The following is a 25346-nucleotide window of genomic DNA, read 5'->3' on the forward strand; positions in this document are numbered from 1 at the left end:
TGTGGGGCTGTGGTAATGGAGACTGCATACAAGAGCTGCTGCTCATTAGCCACACCTCACACTCCTCTCTGTCCTTCATGTCTCCTCATGAATTCTATTCCTACAGAGATTCAGCTGAAGATTTTATCAGCTGTATTCAGGTTCATAATCCCTGACAAGCAGAGTAGTCAGCAGGATAAGGCAGCTCTTTAGCTCAGTGTTGTCAACTAACTTGTCCTTCTGTGTGATTAGGACAGGTTTTGTGTGTATTAATAGGACGGCAGCCATTTTATTTCTCCTAATGATGGCTCCCCAGACAAAACGAGCCATTATAACTAATAAAAGCTATTTGGAAATATATTTATAATAAGGAAATATTTAATTTTCTTTATTCCCGGAGAACCCCTTTTAGTCACAGGCTACCAGCCCTTTGGGGTCAAGCATACAAAACTGACCAATGAGTTGTGGTCCATCGTTAAATGAGTCCTCCGGATTCTTGACACTGATGACCTAATCCTTTCGATAGTGGCCTGAGGAAACTGCCTCATCTCTGTCGCCGAGTCCTCAGCAGGGCGGATCCTCCATACTCTGGTTCCTCTCTCTTTCTCACTGTTCTCTCATCAGCTGTCCATGTAATGTGTATTGGGGCCTCTTGACTCTCCCATGACAATAGAGGTTGGGGGACATGAGGATCAGGGAAGTTGGATTTCAACTACCAGATATATTTGTTCTGCCGACTCCCCAAGCTCCATCCCCCTAAGGATATTCACATATCACGGTCATGCCCCTTCTTTATGTCACAATTCTTCTACCATCTGTATAAACCCTAAGCTCCTCTGCCCCTTCCATCTAAGCACATCTGCCATAACTAGACCGTCCCCCATGCACCTCCACCACAGTTGTGCCCATCCTAATTACCATTGCCACACGTGTACCCCAGCCCTACCAACACGGCTCTACCATAGATGTATCTCCCTACCCCTAAAGAGATTCCACTACAGGTGTGCCCCCCACTACACCCAAGAGCCTTTGTCACAGGTGTGCCCCCTCCACTGCGCATGAGCCTCCACCGCAGATGTGCCCCCTCTACCTCCCAAGAGCCTCCACCACAGATGTGCCCCCTCTACCCAAGAATCTCTGCTACAGGTGTACCCCTCCAAACCCCAAAAGCCTCTGCTCCCCTTCCACCGCTCCCCCCAAGAGCCTCGTCCACAGGTGTGTCCCATCCACCCAAAGAGCCTCCGCTACAGGTGTGCCCCCCCCAACCTCAAATGCCTACACAACAAGTGTGCCCCCTACACCCCACTAGAGCCTCTGCCACAGGTGTGCTCACCTCCACGCCACAAGAGCCTCTGCCACAGGTGTGCCCTCTCCACCCCACAAGAGGCTCCGCCACAGGTGTGCCCCTTCACCTCAAGAGCCTCCGCCAGAGGAGTGCTCCCTCCACCCCAAGAGCATCCGCCACAGGTGTGCTCACCTCCACCCCACAAGAGCCTCCACCACCGATGTACACCCTCTGCCACAGATGTGCCCCTTCCACACCCAAGAGCTTCCACCACAGGTGTGCCCCCTCCACTCCCCAAAAGCCTCCACCACAGGTGTGCCCCCCCCCCCAAGAGTCTCCCCAGGTGTGACCCTCTACAACATCCTGGATACATTTAGAAGTTCTGTGTCAGCCATTGGTGGTCACCCAGCTTCCCCATAATAAAAAAAAAAAAAAAAAAAAGATATAAACGGATTGGTGTATTTTCCAGCAGAATAGGTTTATATTTTGAGGTACACGTATCATATTTGGAGGAGATGCTCGCTGACAAATTCCCTCCAAAACGGAGAAAACTAAAACTTACAAAGAAAACTAAACACTCTGCAGTCTAGGAATTAGATCGCGGAACTCGCTTGTTTGGCCCTCGCCGGCCGCCGTTTCCGCAATGCATGCCGGACCCTCCCAATATGGCGGCGTCCGTACCGCTGCGCTGAGGAGCTTCCCGTGGTCGGTTTTCTGGGGTGGGAGAGTGACAGGAACCTCGGGATGGATCTTCAGAGCCCCGTCCTGGGCCTCGGAGACGATGAGGAGACCGAGCTCAGCGACTGGAGCCTGCCGGCCGCCTTCATGAAGAAGCGGCACTGTGAGAAGATCGAGGGCTGCAAGTCCCTGGCGCAGAGCTGGAGGATGAAGGACCGGGTAAGCGGGTGGGCCCTCCTGGATTTGGGGGGAGGCTGGAATGACAGCGTAGGTGCAGGGGCATCTGAGGTGAGGTAAACCTGGGGTTGCCATGGTGACACATGACTGAGGGGCTCCTGACAACCAGTGACTCAGGAGTTTGGGGGTCACTGTAAGGTGCGGGTTACAAGACATTGAAGCCCTTTAAGACATTGGGGGATTTGTTGTCACCGATCTGTGGGTCATTCAGGTGGGGTACACCTGGTGACTATTTGGGGGGCTTCTTAAAGGGGAACTCCACTTTTGCGTCACATTTTCTGACATTCCTCAGATAGAATCTTCATTAAATGCTGATTATTTTTTTGCAATTACTTTGCTTTATGTATTTTGTACTGTCGCTCATTTATTACGTATTTTTATTTTATTTATAAAACTGTTATTGGAAATTTTTTCATGAATGGCCTGCAGTCTGCAATAACGGTCCAATACCAGTTGGGGGTGGGGTCCCCGCTTATTTGGTACAGAGAAACAATCCCCCCAACTGGTACCACCCAGATGGCAAGTCATTCGTAAGCTTCTAGTAGGAATAATAGAGGAACGGAACAACATAACGGCATAAAAATAGATGCTCCAGAATTATTACATGGGGAGAGCTGACAGATTCTCTTTAAAGGGGTTCTCTGCCACCGTGAACCACAGGGTGAAAAAGTCGGGGCACGGCATGTGACCACGGCCACTGATTGGTCGGCAGTAGTGTTGAGCGAACTTCTGTTTTTAATTTGGCGTCTAAAGTTCTGGTTATCGAAGAATCGCGTTATGGATTCAAAATTCTGTTATGGTCTGTAGTAGCGGAATCCGTAACGGGATACTTCGATAACCCGAACTTTAGACGCCAAGTTCGCTCATCAACACTAGTCGGCAGTGCTGCGGTCCAATGGGGAGCGGAGTAGAAGGGAGCTTGGCGCTGGATGCGGAGCTCCTTTTAAAAAAAAAAATATCTTTTGCATCCCTCCCAGCTTTCTCATTGGGAGTTGCTTGTTTCAGGGGAACCCATTTAATCAAAATGTCCTGTCGCTCCTGTGACGTGCCTGCTGCAGCCACCCGCTGGTTGCTGCAGGCAGAAATTGGCAGCAGCCGCCACATGACCGCAGCTGGGATCAGAACACAGGACATTTAGAAAATGAGTTGGTATTTTTTATTTATTTTCAGCCTTTTACTCTGTGCCATAATAAAAATAAAAAAACTTTAAAATGTGCTATCCAGACCCCCCCTTTATGAGCCGGACTTGGTACGAGCCTGTATTACATGGTGGCCCATTCATTCCGATCTGTAACCCTAGAGGCTGTAGACCCCGCGGTCAGGGCTGACACATAAGGCTCTGTTCACACTTGGGTTCTGGCAGGAATAACGCAGTGTGCAGCTGTGAGGAGTACGATTCCTGACAGACAGAGGTCAGTGTATAAATGCAAGCCATGACACCAGTGTGAACAGAGCCTTACTCAACTCTACTTTGACAGGGGAGTTTGCCTGTTAAAATGTATCACGTTCCTCAGGGTAGATTATACATTTCTGGGTGTCCTGACTGCTGGGACCCCCATTGATCATGAGAACTGGGGTGCACAATTTTCCTGTGTGGGTGGAGCAGGGGGTACACATTTGTGACCACAGCTCCTCTCTCTCTCTATGGGGCAGATGTTATAGCTGAGTGCTGTACTCCCCTGTCCCATAGAAGTGTAGGGAGTGATAGTGGCGCATGCGCAGTCCCAGCCTCATTCACATAAAGAACTGGGAGACCCCCATTACTGCTACCCCTAGTGGTGCCAGCGGCCGGACTTCAGTCAGCGATTATCCTGAGGACAGGTGATAAGTGTTGTTTAAGCGACACCTTTAAAGGGGTTTTCTAAGTCTTTAAAGGGGTTCTGCAGTTTTTTTAAACTGATGATCTATTCTCTGGATAGATCATCAGCCTCTGATTGGTGGGGGTCCGACACCCGGGACCCCTGCCGATCAGCTGTTTGAGAAGGCAGCGGCACTCCAGCTCCGTGGCCTTATCACTGTTTACCGCAGGCCTACGACTACTATCAATGGCCTGGGCGGGGCTAAGCTCCATTCAAGTGAACAGAGTTTAGCCCCGCCCAGGCCAGTGATGCTAGTCGTGATGTCACTGGGCCTGCGGTAAATAGCGAGAAGGCCGCAGCGCTACTGCCAGCGCCGCTGCCTTCTCAAACAGCTGATCGGCAGGGGTCCCGGGTGTCGGACCCCCACCGATCAGATGCTGATGATCTATCCAAAGGATAGATCATCATTTTAAAAAAGCTGCAGAACCCCTTTAAGGGCTCATGCACACGACAGTATTTTGCGTTCAGTATACTGGCCGTTTTTTGAGTTCAGTATGCGGTACATATACTGAACCATTTATTTCAATGGTTCAGCAAAAAAAACTGAAGTGTCTCCGTGTGCATTCCGTTTTAAGTATTTCCGTTCCGTGAAAAGATAGAACATGTCCTATTCTTGTCCGCAAATCACGGTGCTTGGCTCCATTCAAGTCAATGGGTCCGAAAAAAAAAAGGAACACATACTGAAATGCATCCGTATGTCTTCCGTATCCGTTCCGTTTTTGCTGAACCATCTATTGAAAATGTTATGCCCAGCCTAATTTTTTTCTATGTAATTACTGTATACTGTATATGGCATACGAAAAAACGGAAACACAACGGAAACGGAACAACGGAAAAATCGGACCGCAAAACACTGAAAAAGGACAGGTCAACAGTGTCAGATCGGCGGGGGTCTGACACCCGGCACTGTTTTGAAGAGGCAGTGAAGCTCCGGTGAGCACCGCAGCTCACCAAGCACAGCCCGTCCATTGCATAGTGGCTGTGCTTGGTATTGCAGCTCAGGCCTATTCACTTGAATGTGACCAATGAATGTGACGTCACTGGCCTAGGAGGAGGAGGAGGCTGCGGCGCAAAGGATATGCCATCAATATTAAACACCCGGAATACCCCTCTAATCCTTTAATTAATACAGCTTTTTATAGTGGGCATAAAAGGACCCTAATCTAGGCTGACACATTTTTATGGCGGCATAAGAAAAAATGCAAGCCTATGCGCGCTCACAGTACCAGCTATTGGAGAGGCTGACGTCTTTTCCTATAGTGCGCAAGCACGACCACCGCTGCTGGATTGCAGGGTGGTCGTAACCACATGAAATAAACTTTTACACGAATAGGTTCACTACTGTGGTGGATGCAATCAACAAAATTTGACTAAACCCTCACACTGATGTTAAAATGAGACTTTAGCCAATATATCCTTATATGATGGACATGCCGGAGCCTGCGCACCACGTCAAGGTATCTCAGGTGGCACGGGACCTAACGCTAACTTCTGGTGTAGGATGTTTTTGTGGCACTTGTGGTCCGCTGCAGCCATCCTCCATTGCATGCATTTTTTGCTGGGAATCGCCATTAGCAACGGACCACATGTGCAGGATTTGCTCCCCCGGGTATAGATGCATAACTGCATACGGGGTTGAGCATTTCCTGCTTTTGGAGGCAAAGTTATTTTGTTATGTAGTTGGTCGTAACCCCATAGAAACGAGCAGCATATATTGCGATGGGAAATTGAAGCCAGCCAGCAATGGAGGCAGTACATTAGTAAAATCACAATACATTAGTAAAAGTATTTTTCGGTTCCTTTGAGGAACTGAAGATCACTGGGTGGCAGTGCGGCCGCTCGAAAGAATGGGGTCGCAGCGCAACTCAAGTTATCGTGGCCCCAAAATTGCAAAGAAATTCAAAACTGATGGGTTTTCCACTATTCTGCAGTAGGGTTGTTGCGGGTATCGAAATTTCGATACCCAATCTATACTTTTGTCCCGGTATCGATACGATACCGGGATTTCCATTTTTTTGATACTGGGCTGCGCTTCTGCGCAGTCTAGTATGTCCGAACATGAGCGCACTTCTGTCAGCGCGCTCATGTTCCCTCAGCAGCACAGGGGAGAAGGAAGCAGTCTCTCCCTCCCCCCCCTGTGCTGCCACCAATGAACGGATAGAGGGGCGGAGGAGGGGCGGGCGCACTGCGCCACCAATGATAGGACTTTTCCTGGGTCCCGACTCAGTTAAGTATTAGGCTACACAGAGCGGCGCCCAGAGATGTCCCAGCACTTACTATTATTCCTGGGCGCCGCTCCGTTTGCCCGCTGTGCCCCATTACTTTCTCCTGCTCCATATGCTAATTACTATCGCAGCAATGGGGAGGAGACATCAGCTTCTCTAGTGGGCGTTCCTTCACGCTGCGATTGGACAGCGCTACAGCCAGGGAGAACGCCCACTAAAGAAGCTGATGTCTCCTCCCCATTGCTCCGATAGTAATTAGCATACGGAGCAGGAGACAGTAATGGGGCACTGCGGGGCGAACGGAGCGGCGCCCAGGAATAATTGTAAGTGCTGGGACATCTCAACGTAACTGAGTCTGGACCCATATAAGGTGGTCTTTAACACATAATACAGGAGGCGGGTGCCGGCAGCAGAATCGCATAGCCGACACCCTGCCTCTGACAGGGAGCTGTGATCAGCGGCAGTCAACCCCTCAGGTGCGGCACATGAGGGGTCAACTGCCGCTGATCTGCTGCCAGTACCCGCCTCCTGTATTAAGGGTTAATTATCATTGGTGGCGCAGATGGCCCCCCTTCCCCCCCCAGTATTAAAATCATTGGTGGCAGTGGCCACAGGGTCCCCTCCTCTTCATTGGTGGCAGTGGCAGCTTCTGATCGGAGCCCCAGCAATGTAATCCTGGGGCTCCGATCAGTTACCATGGCAGCCAGGATGCTACTGAAGCCCTGGCTGCCATGGTAACATCCCTGATTCTGTGTGCACAAAGCACAGGGCAGCAGGGACAGTGTGAGGTCCTATTCACCCTGATAGAGATCTATTAGGGTGAATAGGACAAGGGATGAAAAGATCCCAGGTTCTTGCCCCTAAGGGGGGGAAGTAGTTATTAAATAAAAAGTGTAAAGGTAAAAACACACCAAATTATTAAGTATAAATCACCCCCTTTCCCAATTTCACATATAAAATATATAAACAATAAATAAATAAACATATCGCCACGTCAGAAAAGTCCAAACTATTAAAATATTTTAAAAAATCTATGCTGTGAACGCCGGAACAGAAAAAAAAAAAATAAAACTTCGCGATTCGCCATTTTTTTTAAAATGCGGAATGCACGTGGCTTTTTTTGTTTATTTTTTCGCTTGGTATCGAGTATCGCAATACTTTTTCATGGTATCGAAATCTAATCAAAAATTTGGTATCGCAACAACTGTATTCTGCAGTCGCGGACACCTATGAGTTGTGCATCAACCTCATTCAGTTCAATGGCTGCTCTGCTACCCAGTGATTTGTGGTCGCGTGATGCGTGTCACAGCTCAAAGGGGTTGTCCACCCCCTGGGGTGGCCCCCCTCCTATATACCTGCTCCCCACAGCTGCATGCCGCTTCCCTTGTTCCCTCGCTGCCGATAAACCTCTCCAGTCTCCCCGTGTAAACATCCAGTTTGGCACTGGTCTCGGAGCTGCTCCATCCAATGACTGGCCGCATTGGCAAAGTGATCCCATTCGTCATATCGCTGGGTCATGTGACACATGCGGGATACGTCACCGCGGCTGCCAGTCATTGATTACAATGGCAAGGTGACCCATGTCATACCAAATGACATTTGGAGACGGGAGAGGGGGAGCAAAGGAGCTGGAACCCAGGTGGTAAATGCTTCCCTCTGCAGCTCTGACCACAGTGGGTGGGGGGGTCACTTTGAGGTGTTGAGGTTTTGGGGCCTCAAGCCAGGGGGCAAACTTCAAGCTTCTTTGGATCTGGAGGAATACTTTGCACTGTTGGGAATCAGGAGACATTGGATCAGCAGGACTTGTTGGGGTGTTGGAGATCTGGCGCTTAGGATGGGGGACATTTTGTACTGCTCAGGTCCGGGCGCACTTTATTGTGTGGATGAAAATGAAGATATTACATCAAAGGACACTTCAAGGAGTTGAATCCCTGGGGTCCCTGACATGCAGGGACATCTTGGTTGAGATTGGAAAACGTGAGAGACGAGACGTGGTTGCGCGTTTTATAGTTCTTGAAATCTTGGATGTGGGAGAATCCTTGGTGTTTGATAAATCTCCCCCATTGAGTTTCATTATAAACTATACTATACTGTACCATCTTCTTTGAGAGGACATCCTCCGTAGAGGACTATTTTCCAGCTCATCCCTCATGACAGCACAACAGGAGGATGTTCCCCTTTGACCTTCTTGGGACAGGAAACAGAGAGGTTAAAAGGTCCCTCCCACCTCCACCCACCAGTGTTCTTCCTGTCCCTACAGGGGATAGATGCAGAGAGGTTTCCTGCTCTAGGGTTGAAGAGATTCTACAAGAACTTTTAGGGTCTACGCCTGGGACTAGGATGGGGGGGGGATGTCCATCCTCTCCATCCTCTCCATCCTCGTCTCGAATAGCCTAGCTAACACCTCTCGGGTAGAGGTCCCTTAGCAGCCCGGAACCCACCTGGCGGAGTCTGAGCTTATAGGTGGGTTCTCTGATGGCCTGGGTTCAATCGTTGGGTTCATCCTCCTCCTCCCTACCCTATAAGTGGCCGTGCCAGTACCTCTTATGTTGAGGTCCCCTGGCTTGCTCCTAACCCTGATGAAGTGGCTAATGCAGCTGGTGGTTACCTCACTATGGACGGCTATGGGTTCATGGAGCTTAGATCTGCTGTTCCTTAATGGAGTTCAGCAGGATCGCGCCTCAGTGCACCTGAAAGTCAGCAGCTTGAATGGGGCCTTTTCTTTTCTCCTTACCAACGCTCCATATACAAGTGTTGGCAGAAGCTGCATGACATTATTGGTGTTTGCGTTGGCAGCACATACGCCAAGATTGGTAACTAAACCATGCAAACTATTTGTCAGGTAAGTAAACCATGCACGTGTTTAACCAGATGGATTGCCTCAACAGTTCTAATTACATTAAGGCTCCATTCACACATCCGCAATTCCATTCCGCATTTTGCGTAACGGAATTGCGGACCCATTCAGTTCTATGCTGACAGGAATAGGCATATTCTATTAGTGCCGGCAATGTGCGGTCCGCAAAATGCGGAACGCACATTGCCGAATCCGTGTTTTGCGGATCTGCAAAACACACTGATGTGTGAATGGACCCTAATTGAGAATCTGTGTGTGGATCTAAATAGGAACTCGGACGATAGTAGCATCACCTGTTACTTTAATGAGGACTGAATGTGTGTTTAAAATTTTCAGGCTGCATTTAATTGACAAGGTCGCAGACTTAAATCTTTCAGGTCTTGCAACCTTGATTAGTTATGTCTGACTTGATTCATTTATCATTTATTCATTTAGGAAAAATTTATACTGTGCCTGGCGTGCCGCCTCATGGCCTCTGTGCCTGGCGTGCCGCCTCATGGCCTCTGTGCCTGGCGTGCCGCCTCATGGCCTCTGTGCCTGGCGTGCCGCCTCATGGCCTCTGTGCCTGGCGTGCCGCCTCATGGCCTCTGTGCCGGGCTTGTTGCTTCTGAGTCTGTGCATGGCCTGCTGCCCTGTGGCAGGGTGGACAATATTAATGGAAATTGTATTTAATTCAAGGAGTGCAAGACATATATGTGTACCGGCAATGTGATTTATAGGGTATAGTATACTCTACACCTGGAGATAGTGTGGGTCAGCCTGAAGTTAAAGGAACATTAGTTTGACCAGAGCACTAAAATTTAGTAAAGATCCTACCCAGACCTGTTTATAATGGGAGGCAGCACCATCCTGGCTGGGAATTCGTCTTGCATGGATTATAGCTATCCCTTCTATGGCAATAAATACTACCTCAAGTCAGTAAATGTCAACTTATGCCCAACCCAATATTAGGGACCCTGCCTTCATTGCACCTAATACCCATAACCTCAATGGCACCTCTGTCGCCTCCGGGAAGGAGACCCCCCTCACTGCACGCCAACCCAGGGAGCTACAAAACAGCAATAGACTGTGCATTCCTCTGTCCACATTCACACTTGCAGCCATGTTCACACATATAAGCTAAAAAAATAAATAAACAGAAGCCATTGGCTCCTAAACTAAAAAATTTAGTCGCCAAATTGACAATACACTGAGCAAAATTTTAACGTATTACTTTTGGTTTTGCTCCCATTTTGTATGAGCTGAACTCAAAGATCTGAAACATTTTCTACATACACAAAAGACCCATTACTCTCAAATATTGTTCACAAATCTGTCTAAATCTGGGTTAGTGAGCACTTCTCCTTTGCCGAGATAATCCATCCCACCTCACAGGTGTGGCATATCAAGGTGCTGATTAGACAGCAGGAATATTGCACAGGTGTGCCTTAGACTTAGAAAATAGTGACCCCCCACTAGAAATAATGTCTCTATAGTGTCTACAGCAATTATAAATGCCACCTAGAGTGCCCCGAGTAATGATAAGAAAACCTTTGATTAATTTCCCCCCCCACACTGCCCTCACATAGTAATTCCCCCCCCCCACACACACAGTCCACACATAGTATTTCCCTACACATATTAATTACCCCCTCCCCCCCACAGTAGAAATATATGCTCCACAGTAGTAATTTCCCCCTATACTGTCTTCTAGTTCCCCCCCTTACGGCCATTAATGTCCCGCCCTCCCCCCTTACGGCCATTAATGTCCCGCCCCTCCCCCTTACGGCCGTTAATGTCCCGCCCCTCCCCCTTACGGCCGTTAATGTCCCGCCCCTCCCCCTTACGGCCGTTAATGTCCCGCCCCTCCCCCTTACGGCCGTTAATGTCCCGCCCCTCCCCCTTACGGCCGTTAATGTCCCGCCCCTCCCCCTTACGGCCGTTAATGTCCCGCCCCCCCCTTACGGCCAAGGAATTATTGGCTCCCATGTCCCGCTGCAACATTTAGCTACAGCGTGGCAGCCCTATCGCAAATGGCGACTAGGCTAAAAAGTCTTGTCGCCATCTGCAAATTTTAAGGCGCATTGGCGACCATTTTGGTCTCCATCTAGAGCGCTGGTCCTGTAACCTTTTGCAACTCCTCAGTCCCTGTGTCTCCTGGCTAGTGCCATGTAAAGATCTTGTGAAACCCTTAAGGCCTCTTTCACACGGGCGTTGCGGGAAAATGTGCGGGTGCGTTGCGGGAACACTCGCGATTTTTCCGCGCGAGTGCAAAACATTGTAATGCGTTTTGCACTCGCGTGAGAAAAATCACGCATGTTTGGTACCCAAACCCGAACTTCTTCACAGAAGTTCGGGCTTGGGTTAGGTGTTGTGTAGATTTTATTATTTTCCCTTATAACATGGTTATAAGGGAAAATAATAGCATTCTGAATACAGAATGCTTAGTAGGTGATCAATTGAGGGTTAAAAAAAAATAAAAAAATTAACTCACCTTCTCCTCTTGTTCATGTAGTTCCCGGTCTCTTCTTTACTTCTTTAATGATGAGCTGTGGTGATGTACCATGTGATTGGAGCATGTGATCTGACTTCACCACAGGTCCTTTAGCCCACAGCTCATCATTAAAGAAGTAAAGAAGAGACCGGGAACTACACAAACAAGAGGAGAAGGTGAGTTAATTGAGGATTAAAAAAAAATAAAAAAATTGATCACCTACTAAGCATTCTGTATTCAGAATGCTATTATTTTCCCTTATAACCATGTTATAAGGGAAAATAATACAGTGAATAGACTGTCACCTAGCAACCATGCGTGAAAATCGCACCGCATCCGCACTTGCTTGCGTATGCTTGCGATTTTCACGGAACCCCATTCACTTCTATGGTGCCTGAGTTGTGTGAAAAACGCACAATATAGAGCATGCTGCGATTTTCACACAACGCACAAGTGATGCGTGTAAATCACTGCTCATGTGAACAGCCCCATAGAAATGAATGGGTCGGTATACAGTGCGGGTGCAATGCGTTCACCTCACGCATCGCATCCGCGCGGAATACTCGTCCGTGTGAAAGGGGCCTTAAGACTGCCTCTGACCTTGAAGCTATGCGGGCAGGTGGGTTATCGGTTGGCCTGGTTTCATCGGGAGGGTTCTTTCTCCTCTCTTCTCCCTTTTGTTCATACCAACACCTCCTGGTGCGGGATCCCAAGCTTGTCCTGCACCGGTATGAAGTTAATGGTACAGTTTGGTTACCTCATCGTCGGTGTCCATGCCTGCCGTGTGCCAGTGCGGTCTGCTTGGCTCGGTTTCTTACATTTACCTTGTAGACTTTCCAGAGTTAGTTGTTTATCATATTATAACAATTAAGCTCTTGGGAATGAACGGCAATGGGGGTCTACAGCAATGGGGGTCTACAGTAGATTTTTACTCGGTGTAGTGGTTATATATGATGTTAAAATATTTTATCTGGTTTTAGAGTGAGTCGCTTTTACACCATGGTACTTACCATATAGACTAGGCTTAGAGGTGAAGGGCATCCTCCTTATGGCCGATGTCTAATAAGACAATTTAGTCTTCCTCTAATTAAGTATTTAAGTCTATAAACAGAGGTAGGTCTGTTGGTCAAGGCTGCAGATAAAGAGATATTCCAGAGTTACGACTGGGTTCACTAATTCTGTCATCAAGATTCCGTTTTCTGGCAGAATCAAAAATCTCTGGAAACCGAATTACCGGTAAGTCTAATTCCTATTTTTTTTATGCATTTTTGGGTTGTCGCATCAACAATAGTGTGAACGGAGCCTTATCTGACTGTGTCGTTCAGTTGATCTAAAACAGGTTGTACAAATAAGATTATGATCGACCGGATCGTGGCTGATAAATCATCAGTCGCATCTTTCTTGCCATAAGAAATTTGTGTCAGCTTTTATCTTCTGTCTATGAGCAACTTTCGGGTAAGCAGGTACCAGGGGAAACCTTACAGGAGATACCCGAGCAGTGGTTTATAGAAAATACAACTAAACCACTTTGAGAGGACACCTAAAAGGTCTTCGAGGAGCAGTCTTCTTAGAGAAGCTCTGGTCTAGAAGATCAAGGCGGTGGTCTTTTGGAAAGGTTTCTTTGTATGTGTGGGGTATCTATGCGTAACTTATTACAATTTATAATTTGTATTCTATACGGTCTCTAGATATATATTTTGTTACCTGTTTTATAGTCTTCAAATTTTCACTGTTAAAGGGTCACTCTTCCCATGGCAGCCATTCCAGTCCCTACAGGTTGTCGGCTAAGTTTGGTCTTCATTGTTAATAGTCCAAATTTGCTGCTTCAAGTAACAGGTCATCCCAGATCCCCAGATAGGATTGGTGGGGGTCTGACCGCTGGGACCCCCACAGATGATGACAATGTCGGTGCTTTGTTTCTTTGTGTGAATGTGATGGCGGTGAAGAGCGTGAGCCCTCATAATGAGGCAGTCTGTATAGGAGCTCAGGATGTGGCGACGTGATGGTTTAGAGAAAGTAAATTGTACATTTGATATACTGGTGTGTGCATCGCATTTAATGGTGCTTTGCTTTAGGGAAGCTGACACACTGTGTGAATTACACCCTGCATGCGGGTTATCAATTCCACTTAAATTCACATTTCTTGCTGGAAAGCATCCTTTGGAGGACCGCTGTCATCTCCTGCAGAAACGATGCCGATGGAGACTTGTGTGTGCAGTGTGTTTACTGTATCACTTAATGCATGTGGGGAAAATACATGTAAAATACCCAGAAAATGTCAGCATAAAATTAATGTATTTTTTAGGTTCTTTGTTCCATGGGATATATAAAAGTAAACCTCGTGGCACTGTGCTTTCTTGTGCTGGCAGTCAGGTTCCCACCCAGGCATATAGAAAAATAGAAACTCCCGCAATGTGGATGCAAAGTCGTGGATGCAAAGTCTTTATTGGAAAATGCGACTGTACAAGTGTGAGGTTTCGGCCACGCAGGGCCTTTATCAAAAATAACATAAGCAAAAGGTAAGTTCATATGACAAGTGCTGTATCATTTTCTCTTCCCTTTCCCCAGTAACCCTGGTGTCCGCTACACATTTCTTGTAGAAGAGCGCTCCAACCTTGGCTCTCACCAGAGCGAGGCTTGACAGGCTCTGCAAGCCGATGCGCACGCGCAACACTCTCTCCTCGGTCAGCGCGTCCTATTAAACGGTCACGTGGCGCATCACTTCACAGTGCTGAGGCACTTTAACAACAGTGCAGCCATTCAAGGATATTCTACTTTCTGCGGCATCAGATATTCTAGCATTCTAATATTCTTGTAATATACTTTTATCACCTATATAGCTTGTATGGATTTTACACCTACACTTATGTCGTAACATCATCCATATGATCATTACTGTTGCCTGTTATCTACCTCCATTTATTCTGTATTATAGTCAGGATAGTTATCCTCTGGTAAGCGTTGCTGCTCATTTATAATCTAGTAATGTAATATATTTCACATTACTTATGCGTCCTGTTCCTTATCACCTTGATAGATATTCAGCCCTTCTATGTAATCGGGTCACTGGACTCTGGATCCAAACCACTAAACAGACACCAGATATAGATCTGTTTAATCTTCTGCATATGGTTTTTATATACCACTAATCATGGTGCTTGTCATATAAACTTGCCTTTTGCTTATGTTATTTTTGATAAAGGCCCTGGGTGGCCGAAACGTCACACTTGTACAGCCGCATTTTCCAATAAAGACTCACAACTTTGCATCCTCATTGCGGGAGTTTCTATTTTTATTGTTTCATAGGATGGCAGAATATCGAATGAATCAGGTCACAGTTTCTTCTTTTGAGATCACAAAACTAATCTGTGCGGAGGGCCACAAGATCCTTCTCTTCCAATCAGCGAAGATGGAGGCGCTCTGTACGGAGGACGTTTGCAGCGATCAGCCATGACATTAATATCATCCTTCTAAGGCTTCACATTGTGTGCATCCATTCCATCCCCATAGAAAATGAATGGGTCCGCACCCGTTCCGCAAAATTGCGGAACGGATGCGGACCCATTTGCGGACGTGTGAATGGAGCCTTAGGGTACATTCATACGACCGTGTGTAATCCTTTCCGTTTTGCGGTCCGCAAATAACAGAACCGTGTGTCCGCATTTTTCGGACTAATGACTTCCGTTTGTGTTCCGTATGTCTTCCTTTTTTACGGTCCGCAAAAAATGAAAAAAAAAAAAAAAGAATTATTTATGCCTTCAAAAATACGGAAACGGATCCACAAAAAACAGATGACATACGTAAACCATTCCGGGTGTCATCCGCAATTTGCGGATCCATTGACTTGAATGGGACTGCGGATCAATCTGTGCGGACAATAGTAGCACAAGCTTCATATTTTTGTGGACTATAAATGCGCAAACGCGGATGCGGACAACATACTGAACATTGTCCGCACATTTTATTCACCCATAAAAATGAATGGATCCGCATCTATTCTGCAAAATGCGGATCGGATGCGGATAAAATTAGGTTTCCCAGTGAGTCAATGCCACCCTCTAAGAGTAGATGTGATGTCAGTCATTATACCTGGCAATGTATAAGGTGGAACACGTGCAGGTCGTTAGTCGTCAGACTTTTGTTCTCGGCAGATTGATGGTTCCCTTCTCTCTAAGCTGCCTTTGACATTTCCACTAATTAATTGTTGGAGTGTAAGCACATTCATGGTGACTAACGACAAGGTTTAATTAGGACGTTGCTGCTCAGGATATGGGTGATGTCACTGATGTCTTAGTCTTTGTGACACACGTGACGTTTTCAAGTGTAGAAGGTCTGGAGACTTCCTGCCTCGGGACCAACGAAGGAATAAAAAAAAAAGTTGTCCTGCTTTGTGGTTGTCCATTCATTTCTGAAGGAAGGGAATGGTCCCACGTTAAAAAGGACCATAGAAGCTCACTGATGTATTTTAAGTCTCTGTAGAAGTTCTTAATTTTAATTGTCCGTTGGCTCAGTGCTTAATTTGCACGCTTACTGTATGGTTCTATGTTCGAATGGAGCTTGTTTGTTCTCTCCGCGTTCGTCTCTGTTTGATTCCTATAAAATGTGAGCTGTGAGAACCATTGGGGACAAGGACCGATGTAAGTCCAGTCTCTGTACGGCACGGTGGCATATGTTCTAAACATTTCCAGTAAGGGGTTTTCTAAAAAGGCTCGCCAAATATCTTCCAAGTTTCAGCCATGCTCCAAGCCGCAGAGCACGGGATGCATCGCCTCTCACCCTTGATCCTTAGAGACGGGAAGGACATTGCTTTTAGGGCATCTCCTGGTTCCCTGAATGGCCGCTACTGAGTACAGTTGCATCTAGTGGTATAGCTGTGGTGAAATATATTAAAGGGGTTTTCTGGGTGTTGAATATTGATGAGCTATCCGCAGGAGTCTGACTTCCCTGCTTCCCCGCCGATCAGCTTGTTGAGGAGGTCATTGTGTCCTTGCAGCTTACCAAGCACAGCGCCATACATTGTATGGTGGCCGTGCTTGGTATTGCAGCCCAATCACTTGATTAGGATGGAACTTCAATTAGGCCATGTGACTGATGAACGTGACGTCACTGGCCTAGGAAGAGGCCCTACTGCTCATCGGAGTACAAACAGCTGATTGGCAGGGGTGTCGGGAGTTGGACGCTGATCTGATATTGATGACCTCGAGGATAGACAATCGCTGTCAAAATTGCGGACAACCCCTTTAATGTAAAAAGGAGCCTTTCCTGGGGACAGGATTCCTTTAAGGAAGTACAAAGAACATTGTTCCACTGGCAACAAGCAGAATTTAGCGTTCATTCATAAAAGCTTGTTTGATTGGTGTCTTTCCACAAGTTTTGCCGAACCTACAGCATCACCGAGATGTCATCTTCTGCCGGCGCTTTGATCTATTTTGTATATCAGACGTTTCAGATTTTTTTCATTTGTAGAGAAAAAGAATCTGCAATTTTTAGCTTTCAACTGCAGCTTAAGATTCTGAGGTCGAGACGTTTTAGAGAATCTTAAAAGAAGATATAAAAACATGACTGTTTCTGTAACCCTATACAATTCTCTCTGGCTTGAAAATTAAAGCTGTTTTCCAGGCTTTTACTATTGATGACCTATGACCTCATCAATATCAGATCCGACACCCGGCACCCCCGCCGATCAGCTGTAGGATTAGACGGCACATGCCGTCTCCCGTCTCTCTTCATGTTCTCTGCTATAATCTATGGCTAAGACGATAAACCGCAGCAGCCGACAGGAAGAGAGAAGGGAGACTGCATGTGCCGTTCCCGCATTCAGCTAATTGGTGGGGTTGCCTGGTGTCGGACCCCCGCCGATCTGATATTGATGACATGTCAGTTGCGGATTGCCGACCCATTCAAGTGAATCAGTTTGCGTCCACAAACATCGGTCACACGACCATTGCGCGCGGCTATTTGCTGCCCACAGCACGGACATGAGCCCTAAGACAGATGGTGACACCTCACAAAATAGTCATTACTTACCAGTCACCATATGTCTACTTTATGTTGGCATCATTTTGTGAATGTCATTTTATTTTTTTAGGCTGCTTAGAATTTTAGAAGCAATTTTTTTTTATTTTTGTTTATTTAACAAGGGTCATTTATCCGCTGTCCCATAGTTAGTGAATGGAGCAACACTGCACATGCATGACGAGTGCTCCATTCAAATGGGGAACTCGTGATCCTTGGTCTATCCAGCGGATGGACCCCAGCCATCTTACATTTATCTCCTGTTCATGGGCCAACCCCAGTGGAGTCCAGCTGTTGCAGAGATTCCTGCGTTCTCCTCTCCGTTATTTCCAGCGCTGTGTGCATGTGGGAAAAAGTGCGGCTAAATGGAAAGAGTACAATCCTGTGTGCGCCCCCCCTTCCCCCTGTGTGAATCATCCTCCGGATCCGTGTCATCTGTTTACTTCCATCTTCATCTTCGTTTCCAGCCTCCCACCTCCATGACGGCTCTCTATTGTTAATTACATCATGAAGTTCGGCTTATCCCAAGTTTTTGAGATTATTTTCTAACATTGCGAGATGAGTCAGACCATTTCACTTCATCCGGCCGATCACAGAAGGAATGGATTTGGATTGAATCTTATAAGATTTCTCCTTCAAGCAATTAAAAGGGATTTCCCAAGACTTTAGAACTGATGACCTATCCCAGTGATGGCTAACCTCCGGCACTCCAGATGTAGTGAAACTACTACTCCCAGCATGCTCCATTTCTTTCTATGGAGTTCTGAGAACCGCCAAGCAAGTGTGCAACTTTGGGGTCGTAGTTTTAGCACAGATGGAGTTCTGGAGATTAGCCATCACAGACCTATCCAGACCCAGGTCCTCCGCCGATCAGCTCTCCTGTCCTCTCTCTGCCCATCAAGTGCAGTGCCGTACATGGTATAGTGGCCATGCTTGGTATCCCGCTGAGCCCCATTCACTTCTATGGGGCTGATCTGCTCCTAGGCCGTGTGACCGATGAACCTAACGTCACTTGGCCTAGGGAAAGCTATGAGAAGGCTGCGGCGCTACTGCCTTTTCAAACAGTGTATCGTGGGGGTCCCAGGTGTCAGATCCCCTATCAGATACTGATGACCTATCCAAAGGATAGTTCATCAGTTCTAAAGTCTCTGAAAACCCCTTTAAACCTGGACGACTCATCATGTCGGGCCAGCACAGGCCCCAGGACAGATATCTGGAGGCCCGGGTTTCAGCTATGTACAGCAGCCTCAACTTGTAAACCTGGTCTTAGGTCTGTACAGGTTTTAAGCCTCTTAAAGTAAAGCAGCAATGTTCCCAGTCACTGACATCAAGCAGAGATCTTGAAAGTGAAACAGAGTATACTAGAAAGTTCTTTATCACACATTGGTCAAAGAGGTTTTCTGCGACTTCTATATTGATGACCTATCCTCAGTATAGCTCATCAATATCTGATCCATGGGGGTCCGACTCCCTGATCACCTGGCGCTGTGACCTTCTCATAGCATACCAAGCACAGCACCGTACGTTGTTTAGTGGCTGGGCTTGGTATTGCAGCCTAGGTTCATTTACTTTGATGGGACTGAGCTGGACGTAGGCCATGTGACTGAACATGATGTCACTGTCCTAGGAAGAGGCTGCTGTGCTCATCAGAGTGCAGCGGCCTCCTCAAACAGCTGATCGGGGGAGTGCCGGAAGTCAGACCCCCACCAATTAGATATAGATGTCCTATCTGGAAGATAGGTTATCAATATATGAATCCCCCAAAAAACAAACCACCTATTAATTGTACCAGCAGTTTAGCCCTGATCCATATGTTAGGGGAGGTCTTCAGTTCACGGGCGTCCCCCTGTTAGCCAGAGTGGAAGGGGTTAATGGCAACTTCCTTTGATCTAAAACGACAAAAAAAATTGTATTCCTATAGAAACACATAAGTATTGGTCCAGCCACTAACTTTTTAGGCTAACTTCTAAAAAATGTGACCGGTGAGAGCCTCATTCCGACAAGACCGTCTCTCTGATTCTTCTGAATGCAGCGACCACCCCTTACCTAGCGCAACGTGGTTTCTGGGTGGGAGTCCAAGAAAAGTAGGCTCCATAAAGGCCTGACCGCTGCCGGCGACACTAGAGGATGGGGGCCATGATGTAACAGTAGTTGGTCCAGGCACTATTTTAAGTGCACCCCACTAGAGACATGTGCAACGCTGACTTTATGTTGTTTCTGAATTTGGGGCCTATTAGAAGGGTTGTTAAGATTCTCCATTCTATAAATCTACTTGAAGTCCATATTTCTAGTCTTGCAGTCATTGAAGGGGGTCTGTACACCTGTAATAGGTTACTTTTTACATAGCGTCCCTTTTTTATGTGACGTAAATAAGGGAATATTGGCCCGGAGCGGCATTCTCCACCAACAGCACAGATTTTATGCAGAGAAAGCAGTAAAATTAAACACCGTTCCATAAAACTGTATAAACCTGCAATAAAGCACGTATTTTATACGTTGTCTCTTCATTTACAGGTAGATCTTGTGTTCCTCCAGCGAAAACCAACTAGAGCATCTAATCTGCGTTTGTCTAGTCAGGGACCGTTCCGCGGGTCTCATCAAAAATGTTGGCGTTTATTGGGAGGTTTTATGAAAAGCACCACGGTAAAAAATGTTTAATCATCAAGCATTTATTAAAATTTAAAGGGGCTGCCAAGCCCTTAACAAGTGCTGACCGATTCTCAGCGTAGGCCTGTGATGGCTAACCTCTGGCGCTCCAGCTGTGGTAAAACTACGACTCCCAAGATGTACACTTGCTTGGCTGTTCTCAGAACTCCACAGAAATGAATGGAGTATGCTGGGAGTCGTAGTTTCACCATCACTGGCATAGGCCATCACTATCAGACTGGCGAGGGTCCGACGCCCCGCACCCCCAGTGATCAGCCATCCTGTAGTGGTGATGGAGCTGCTGCAGAAAAGCTGATCGGGTGTCAGACCCCCACCGATCGGATAGTGATGGCCGATCCTGACGATAGCCCACTGCTTGTAAAGGGTTGGACAAGTTGGGAAGCAGGTGACTGGAATCCTACGTCTAGCCAAAAGTTAAATCGTCACTACCAGGGGCTGGAAGAACTGGGGTTGATACCCTCAGCATTGGAACTGGAGACAGAGCGTCTCTAGTGATGGCGTCCTGTGTCCCACGTCCCAGATGTTAAAGGGGTTATGCGACTGTTTGTAACAGACCTATCCTCTGATTAGTGGAGGTCCGACAACCAGGGCCCCCGCCGATCAGCTGTTTGAGAAGGCAGTGGCACTCCTGAGAGCGCCGCGGCCTTCTCGCTGCTAACCCTAAGACGTGTGACGTTGCAATCATCGGTCACGTGACCTTGGCGCAGTTCAGCCCCATTCAAGTCACATGAGGGCTTTTAGTTACTGGGTATTTTATTTTATTTCCCCCTTTTCATGTTCATGAGATTAGTTATGTCTCTTCTATGTTTCTTTCTACCTGTCTGTAACCTCCTGGTTCTCGGACCATGGGCAGCCTAAAGACTTTGTGCATTTTTCCGCATTTTATGTGGGTCGGGTGCGGACCCATTCAATTCAATGGGGCCGCAAAAGATGCGGACAGCACACGGAGTATGCCGTAAATCTGTTCCGTTGTGCATGTCGTATTCTTGTCCCTTTTATGGCATAAGATGGCAGGACGTTCTGCAAAATACGGAACACATGCGGTCGATATCCGTGTTTAACGGATTGACAATTTGCAGACCACGAAAACTGCTACGGCCGTGTACATGAGCCCTAACTGGGATTTATCATTAGGATTGTGGGACCTTTTTTTTTAACTATCTTTTACAAAGACAGGTGCACTCTGCGGTCTTACTAAACCCTCATACTGCTGTAAAGTTGAGAGATTAGCCAACATATCCTACTGTGGAGGACATCTCTGAGCCCGAGCCCGAGCACCGCGCCAAGGTTTCTCAAGTAGCTCAGGACCTAACGCTAAACCTACCTGTGCCGTATGCCCACTTCCTTCTTTTCATTACCACGCCAATTTGTAGTTTATATATAGACCTTTTTTTAACCCTCTAAATTGTTGCCTTGCCTTAAAAAAAATAATAATAAAGTGCTTGCGCTGGGACATTATTATTATTATTATTATTATTATTATTATTATTATTATTTATTATTAAAGCGCCATTCATTCCATAGCGCTGTACATATGATAAGCGGTGCACATACATAATACAGACAAGTGCACTAATCATAAACAAGACGAGTTACAGACTGGTACAGAAGGAGAGAGGGCCCTGCCCGTGAGGGCTTACAATCTACATGGGATGGGAGAAGGACACAGTAGGTGCGGGTTAAGTTGGTTATGGCGGTATAGAGGCAGCAGGGTCACTGGTTGTAGGCTTGTCTGAAGAGGTGGGTTTTCAGGTTTCTTTTGAAGGATTCCACTGTAGAACATTGTCATGTTCTCAGAGTGGTCCGCTCTGGACTTCTTCCCCATTGATCACCCCTCTCACACTGATTGACAGGCCTGCCCCTGTTTGTGTATAGGCCGTTATGAACTTGCTGACAGGTTCCTTTAATGACAGATTTTGCTCTTGGACCTTACGTACTGTCTGCTATTGAATTCCACTCTTGTCTGCCAGAGTACATTGCTTGCCTATTGTTGCTTGCACCTTTTGTGTGAGCGTTCCCTTTCTCCTTGATGTATTTCTACGGTCTCCATCCTGCCTATGAGTCATATGACGGTCTGAACAGCTTTTTGTTCTCATTCTCCATATTCTGTGTTCACATTCTATTTCAGTGCAAATATTGGCCACATAAACAGGTGAGAAACTTTGCAGATCCTTATCCAGTGTGTCATCCGTGTTCCACAGACAAGGCTCAGCTGAAAATTAATTTCACAAGCATCTCCTAGCAAAGATCCGTGAAACATGGATGCTGTCCGTGCTGTGTCCGTTTTAATATTTTTTTCATGTACCCATAGACTAGAATGGGCATGAACACGAGCAAAAATAGAGCATGCTTCCATGCTAAATCACGGACCATGCTAAAACACGGATGTGTGAATACTAGGGTTTTTGCGGGTATCGAAATTTCAATACCCAATCGATACTTTTGTCCCGGTATTGATACGATACCGGGATTTCCAATTTTTTTCAATACTGGGTTGCGCTGCTGCGCAGTCTAGTATCACAGAACTTGAGCGCGCTGCTGTCAGCGCGCTCATTTTCCCTCAGCTTCACAGGGGAGAAGGAAGCAGTCTCTCCCTCCCCCTGTGCCTCGCTGCCACCAATGAGGAGAGAGGGGCGGACGCACAGCGCCACCAATGATAGCAGGACTTTAAATGGGTCTGGACTTTAAGTTAGCAGGCTACATCGAGCGGCGCCCAGGGATCTCCCTGCACTTACTATTATTCCTGGGCGCCGCTCCGTTCGCCCGCTATGCCCCCATTACTGTCTCCTGCTCGGTATGCTAATTACTACTATCGGAGCAATGGTTAGGAGTTATCAGCTTCTCTCCTGGGCGTTCCTTCTCCCAGCAGCAGAATCGCATTGCCGGCATCCAGCCTCTGACAGGGAGCAGCGATCAGCGGCAGTTAACCCCTCAGGTGCGGCACCTGAGCGGTTAACTCCCGCTGATCTGCTGCCAGTTTCCGCCTCCTGTATTAAAGGTTAATTATCATTGGTGGCGAAGTGCGCCCGCCCCCCTCAACCCCCCCAGTATTAAAATCATTGGTGGCACTGGCCACAGGGTCCCCTCCCCTTCTCATTGGTGGCAGTGGCAGCTTCTGATCGGAGCCCCAACAGTGTAATCCTTGGGCTCCAATCAGTTACCATGGCAGCCAGGACGCTACTGAAGCCCTGGCTGCCATAGTCAGCTCCCTGCTGCTGTGTGCACAGGGCACAGGGCAGCAGGGAGAGTGTGAGATCCTATTCACCCTGATAGAGATCTATCTGGGTAAATAGGACAAGGGATGAAAAGATCCCAGGTTCTGGCCCCTAAGGGGGGAAATAGTTATTAAATAAGCTGTAAAAAAAAAAAAGTATAAATCACCCCCTTTCCCAATTTTACATATAAAATATATAAACCTATCACATATCACCACGTCCAAAAAGTATTAAAATATAATGCGGAATGCACGTGGCTTTTTTGATGTTTAATTTTTTTACGTGGTATCTAGTATCGCAATACTTTTTTTATGGTATCGAAATCGAATAAAAAATTTGGTATCGCAACAACTCTAGTGAATACACTCATTAAAATGAGTAGGTACTATGCAGAACATTGACAGCACGTGCCCATGAATCATTGACGTGTGAATAAGGCCTACGTTAGTAGGTTTTGTCTCGTGCTTGTTCTATTATAAATGGAAGCCATGAGACACCAGTGTGAACAAAGCCTTATGGTGGCTGATGAGATGAACGCCAGCCCAACCCGCTGGTTTCAGTAGAACAGGCCCCCCATCTAATGTATATGAGGGTCTCGTGATTCTTTCCTGAGGACATATATTGGGACAAAGAAGGATCAGGCAGTTGTATTTCTACATGCCTCATCCTTTTTTTTTATTTTTACGGCAGGTAGCGGCAATGACCTCCTGAACAGCCTGTCAGATCCGTCCTGCCGCTAATGAACGTGTGCCCCTCCGGCGGAGGCACGGCGAGAGGCTGCCGGAATAAAACTACGACATGTCCGACATTTATTCCGGTAGCCTCTCGCCGTGCGCTGCCGTGCCTCCGCCGGAACTCCGCCCCGCCCCCATTATAGTCAATGGGGATGGAGCAGCAGTCCGGGGGCACAATTATAGGCAAACACAATCTAAAATGAAACTAAACGCCCCTTTACACTGCTCAATTGAGCAGACGATTGTCGGGAAGGCCACTTCCTCGTCAGTGGAGGAGAAAGCTGCATTACATGCACCGATCTCCTCCATAGCATGGGGAGGAGAGATCACTAATGCCATCGCTCGTCCCTGTACATTTTAATTCGGCAGATCATCGCTAATGAGATTTCCAACGAACACTTGTTAGCGATGATCTGCCTGATGGCCGTAACACACACAGTTGTACCATTCATATCGTTTATAGAACACATTGTGCAAACGCCCACAATGCAGGGAGAAAAAGTAAGTGAACCCTTCAGCAGCACTCCCCTCCTCCAAATATTTGCTGTGGCAGCGTATAAGTTTTGAACAACATTGAGGGGTAAGTTTGGACCATTCCTCCCTGCAGATGTGTTCACAGCATCAATATTTCTGGGATGGGTTGCGTGCACAGCCCTCTTCACGTCATGCCACAGCCTCTGCATAGGGTTGAAAGGATTGTGCAGCCTGTTAACATTGATGACCTATCCTCAGGATAGTCCAACAAATATCGTGTAGAGCAGCACTCCTGTACCTTCCAGACTCCTCTAGACATGCAACAGCCCATCCATGACGCCGGATCCACGGCAATCCATAGATCGATATTCAAGTAGTAGTTGACGGCAGCATTTTCGTCCAAAGGTTCTTTATTAATAGTTAATCCATAAAAACATGTACAAAAGGTGCATAAACAGCAGCAACGTTTCGACTAACACCGTAGTCTTTGTCAAGAACCTTTGGACGAAAATGCTGCTGTCAACTACTACTTGAATATCTATCCTCAGGATAGGTCATCCATTTCTGATGGACAGGGGTCTGACACCCTCGCCGATCAGCTGTTTGAAGGGGAGATGACACTGCATGCGAGCGCTAATTCCTCTACAT

The 25346-nt window shown here is 47.1% G+C and overlaps 1 protein-coding gene across 1 annotated transcript in view; it reads left to right on the forward strand.

The window, feature by feature from the left end:
• Nucleotides 1-1929: 1929 nt before the first annotated feature.
• RPTOR (regulatory associated protein of MTOR complex 1) overlaps nucleotides 1930-25346 on the forward strand; it is a 294108-nt gene continuing 270691 nt past the window's right edge. Inside the window, exon 1 of the mRNA XM_040439078.1 lies at nucleotides 1930-2161. Coding sequence (XP_040295012.1) covers nucleotides 2009-2161 — 153 coding nt within the window. The 5' untranslated portion in view covers nucleotides 1930-2008. The remainder of the gene's footprint in view (nucleotides 2162-25346) is intronic.

The sequence above is a fragment of the Bufo bufo genome, chromosome 6 (assembly GCF_905171765.1).
Source record: "Bufo bufo chromosome 6, aBufBuf1.1, whole genome shotgun sequence".
NCBI lineage: Eukaryota > Metazoa > Chordata > Amphibia > Anura > Bufonidae > Bufo > Bufo bufo.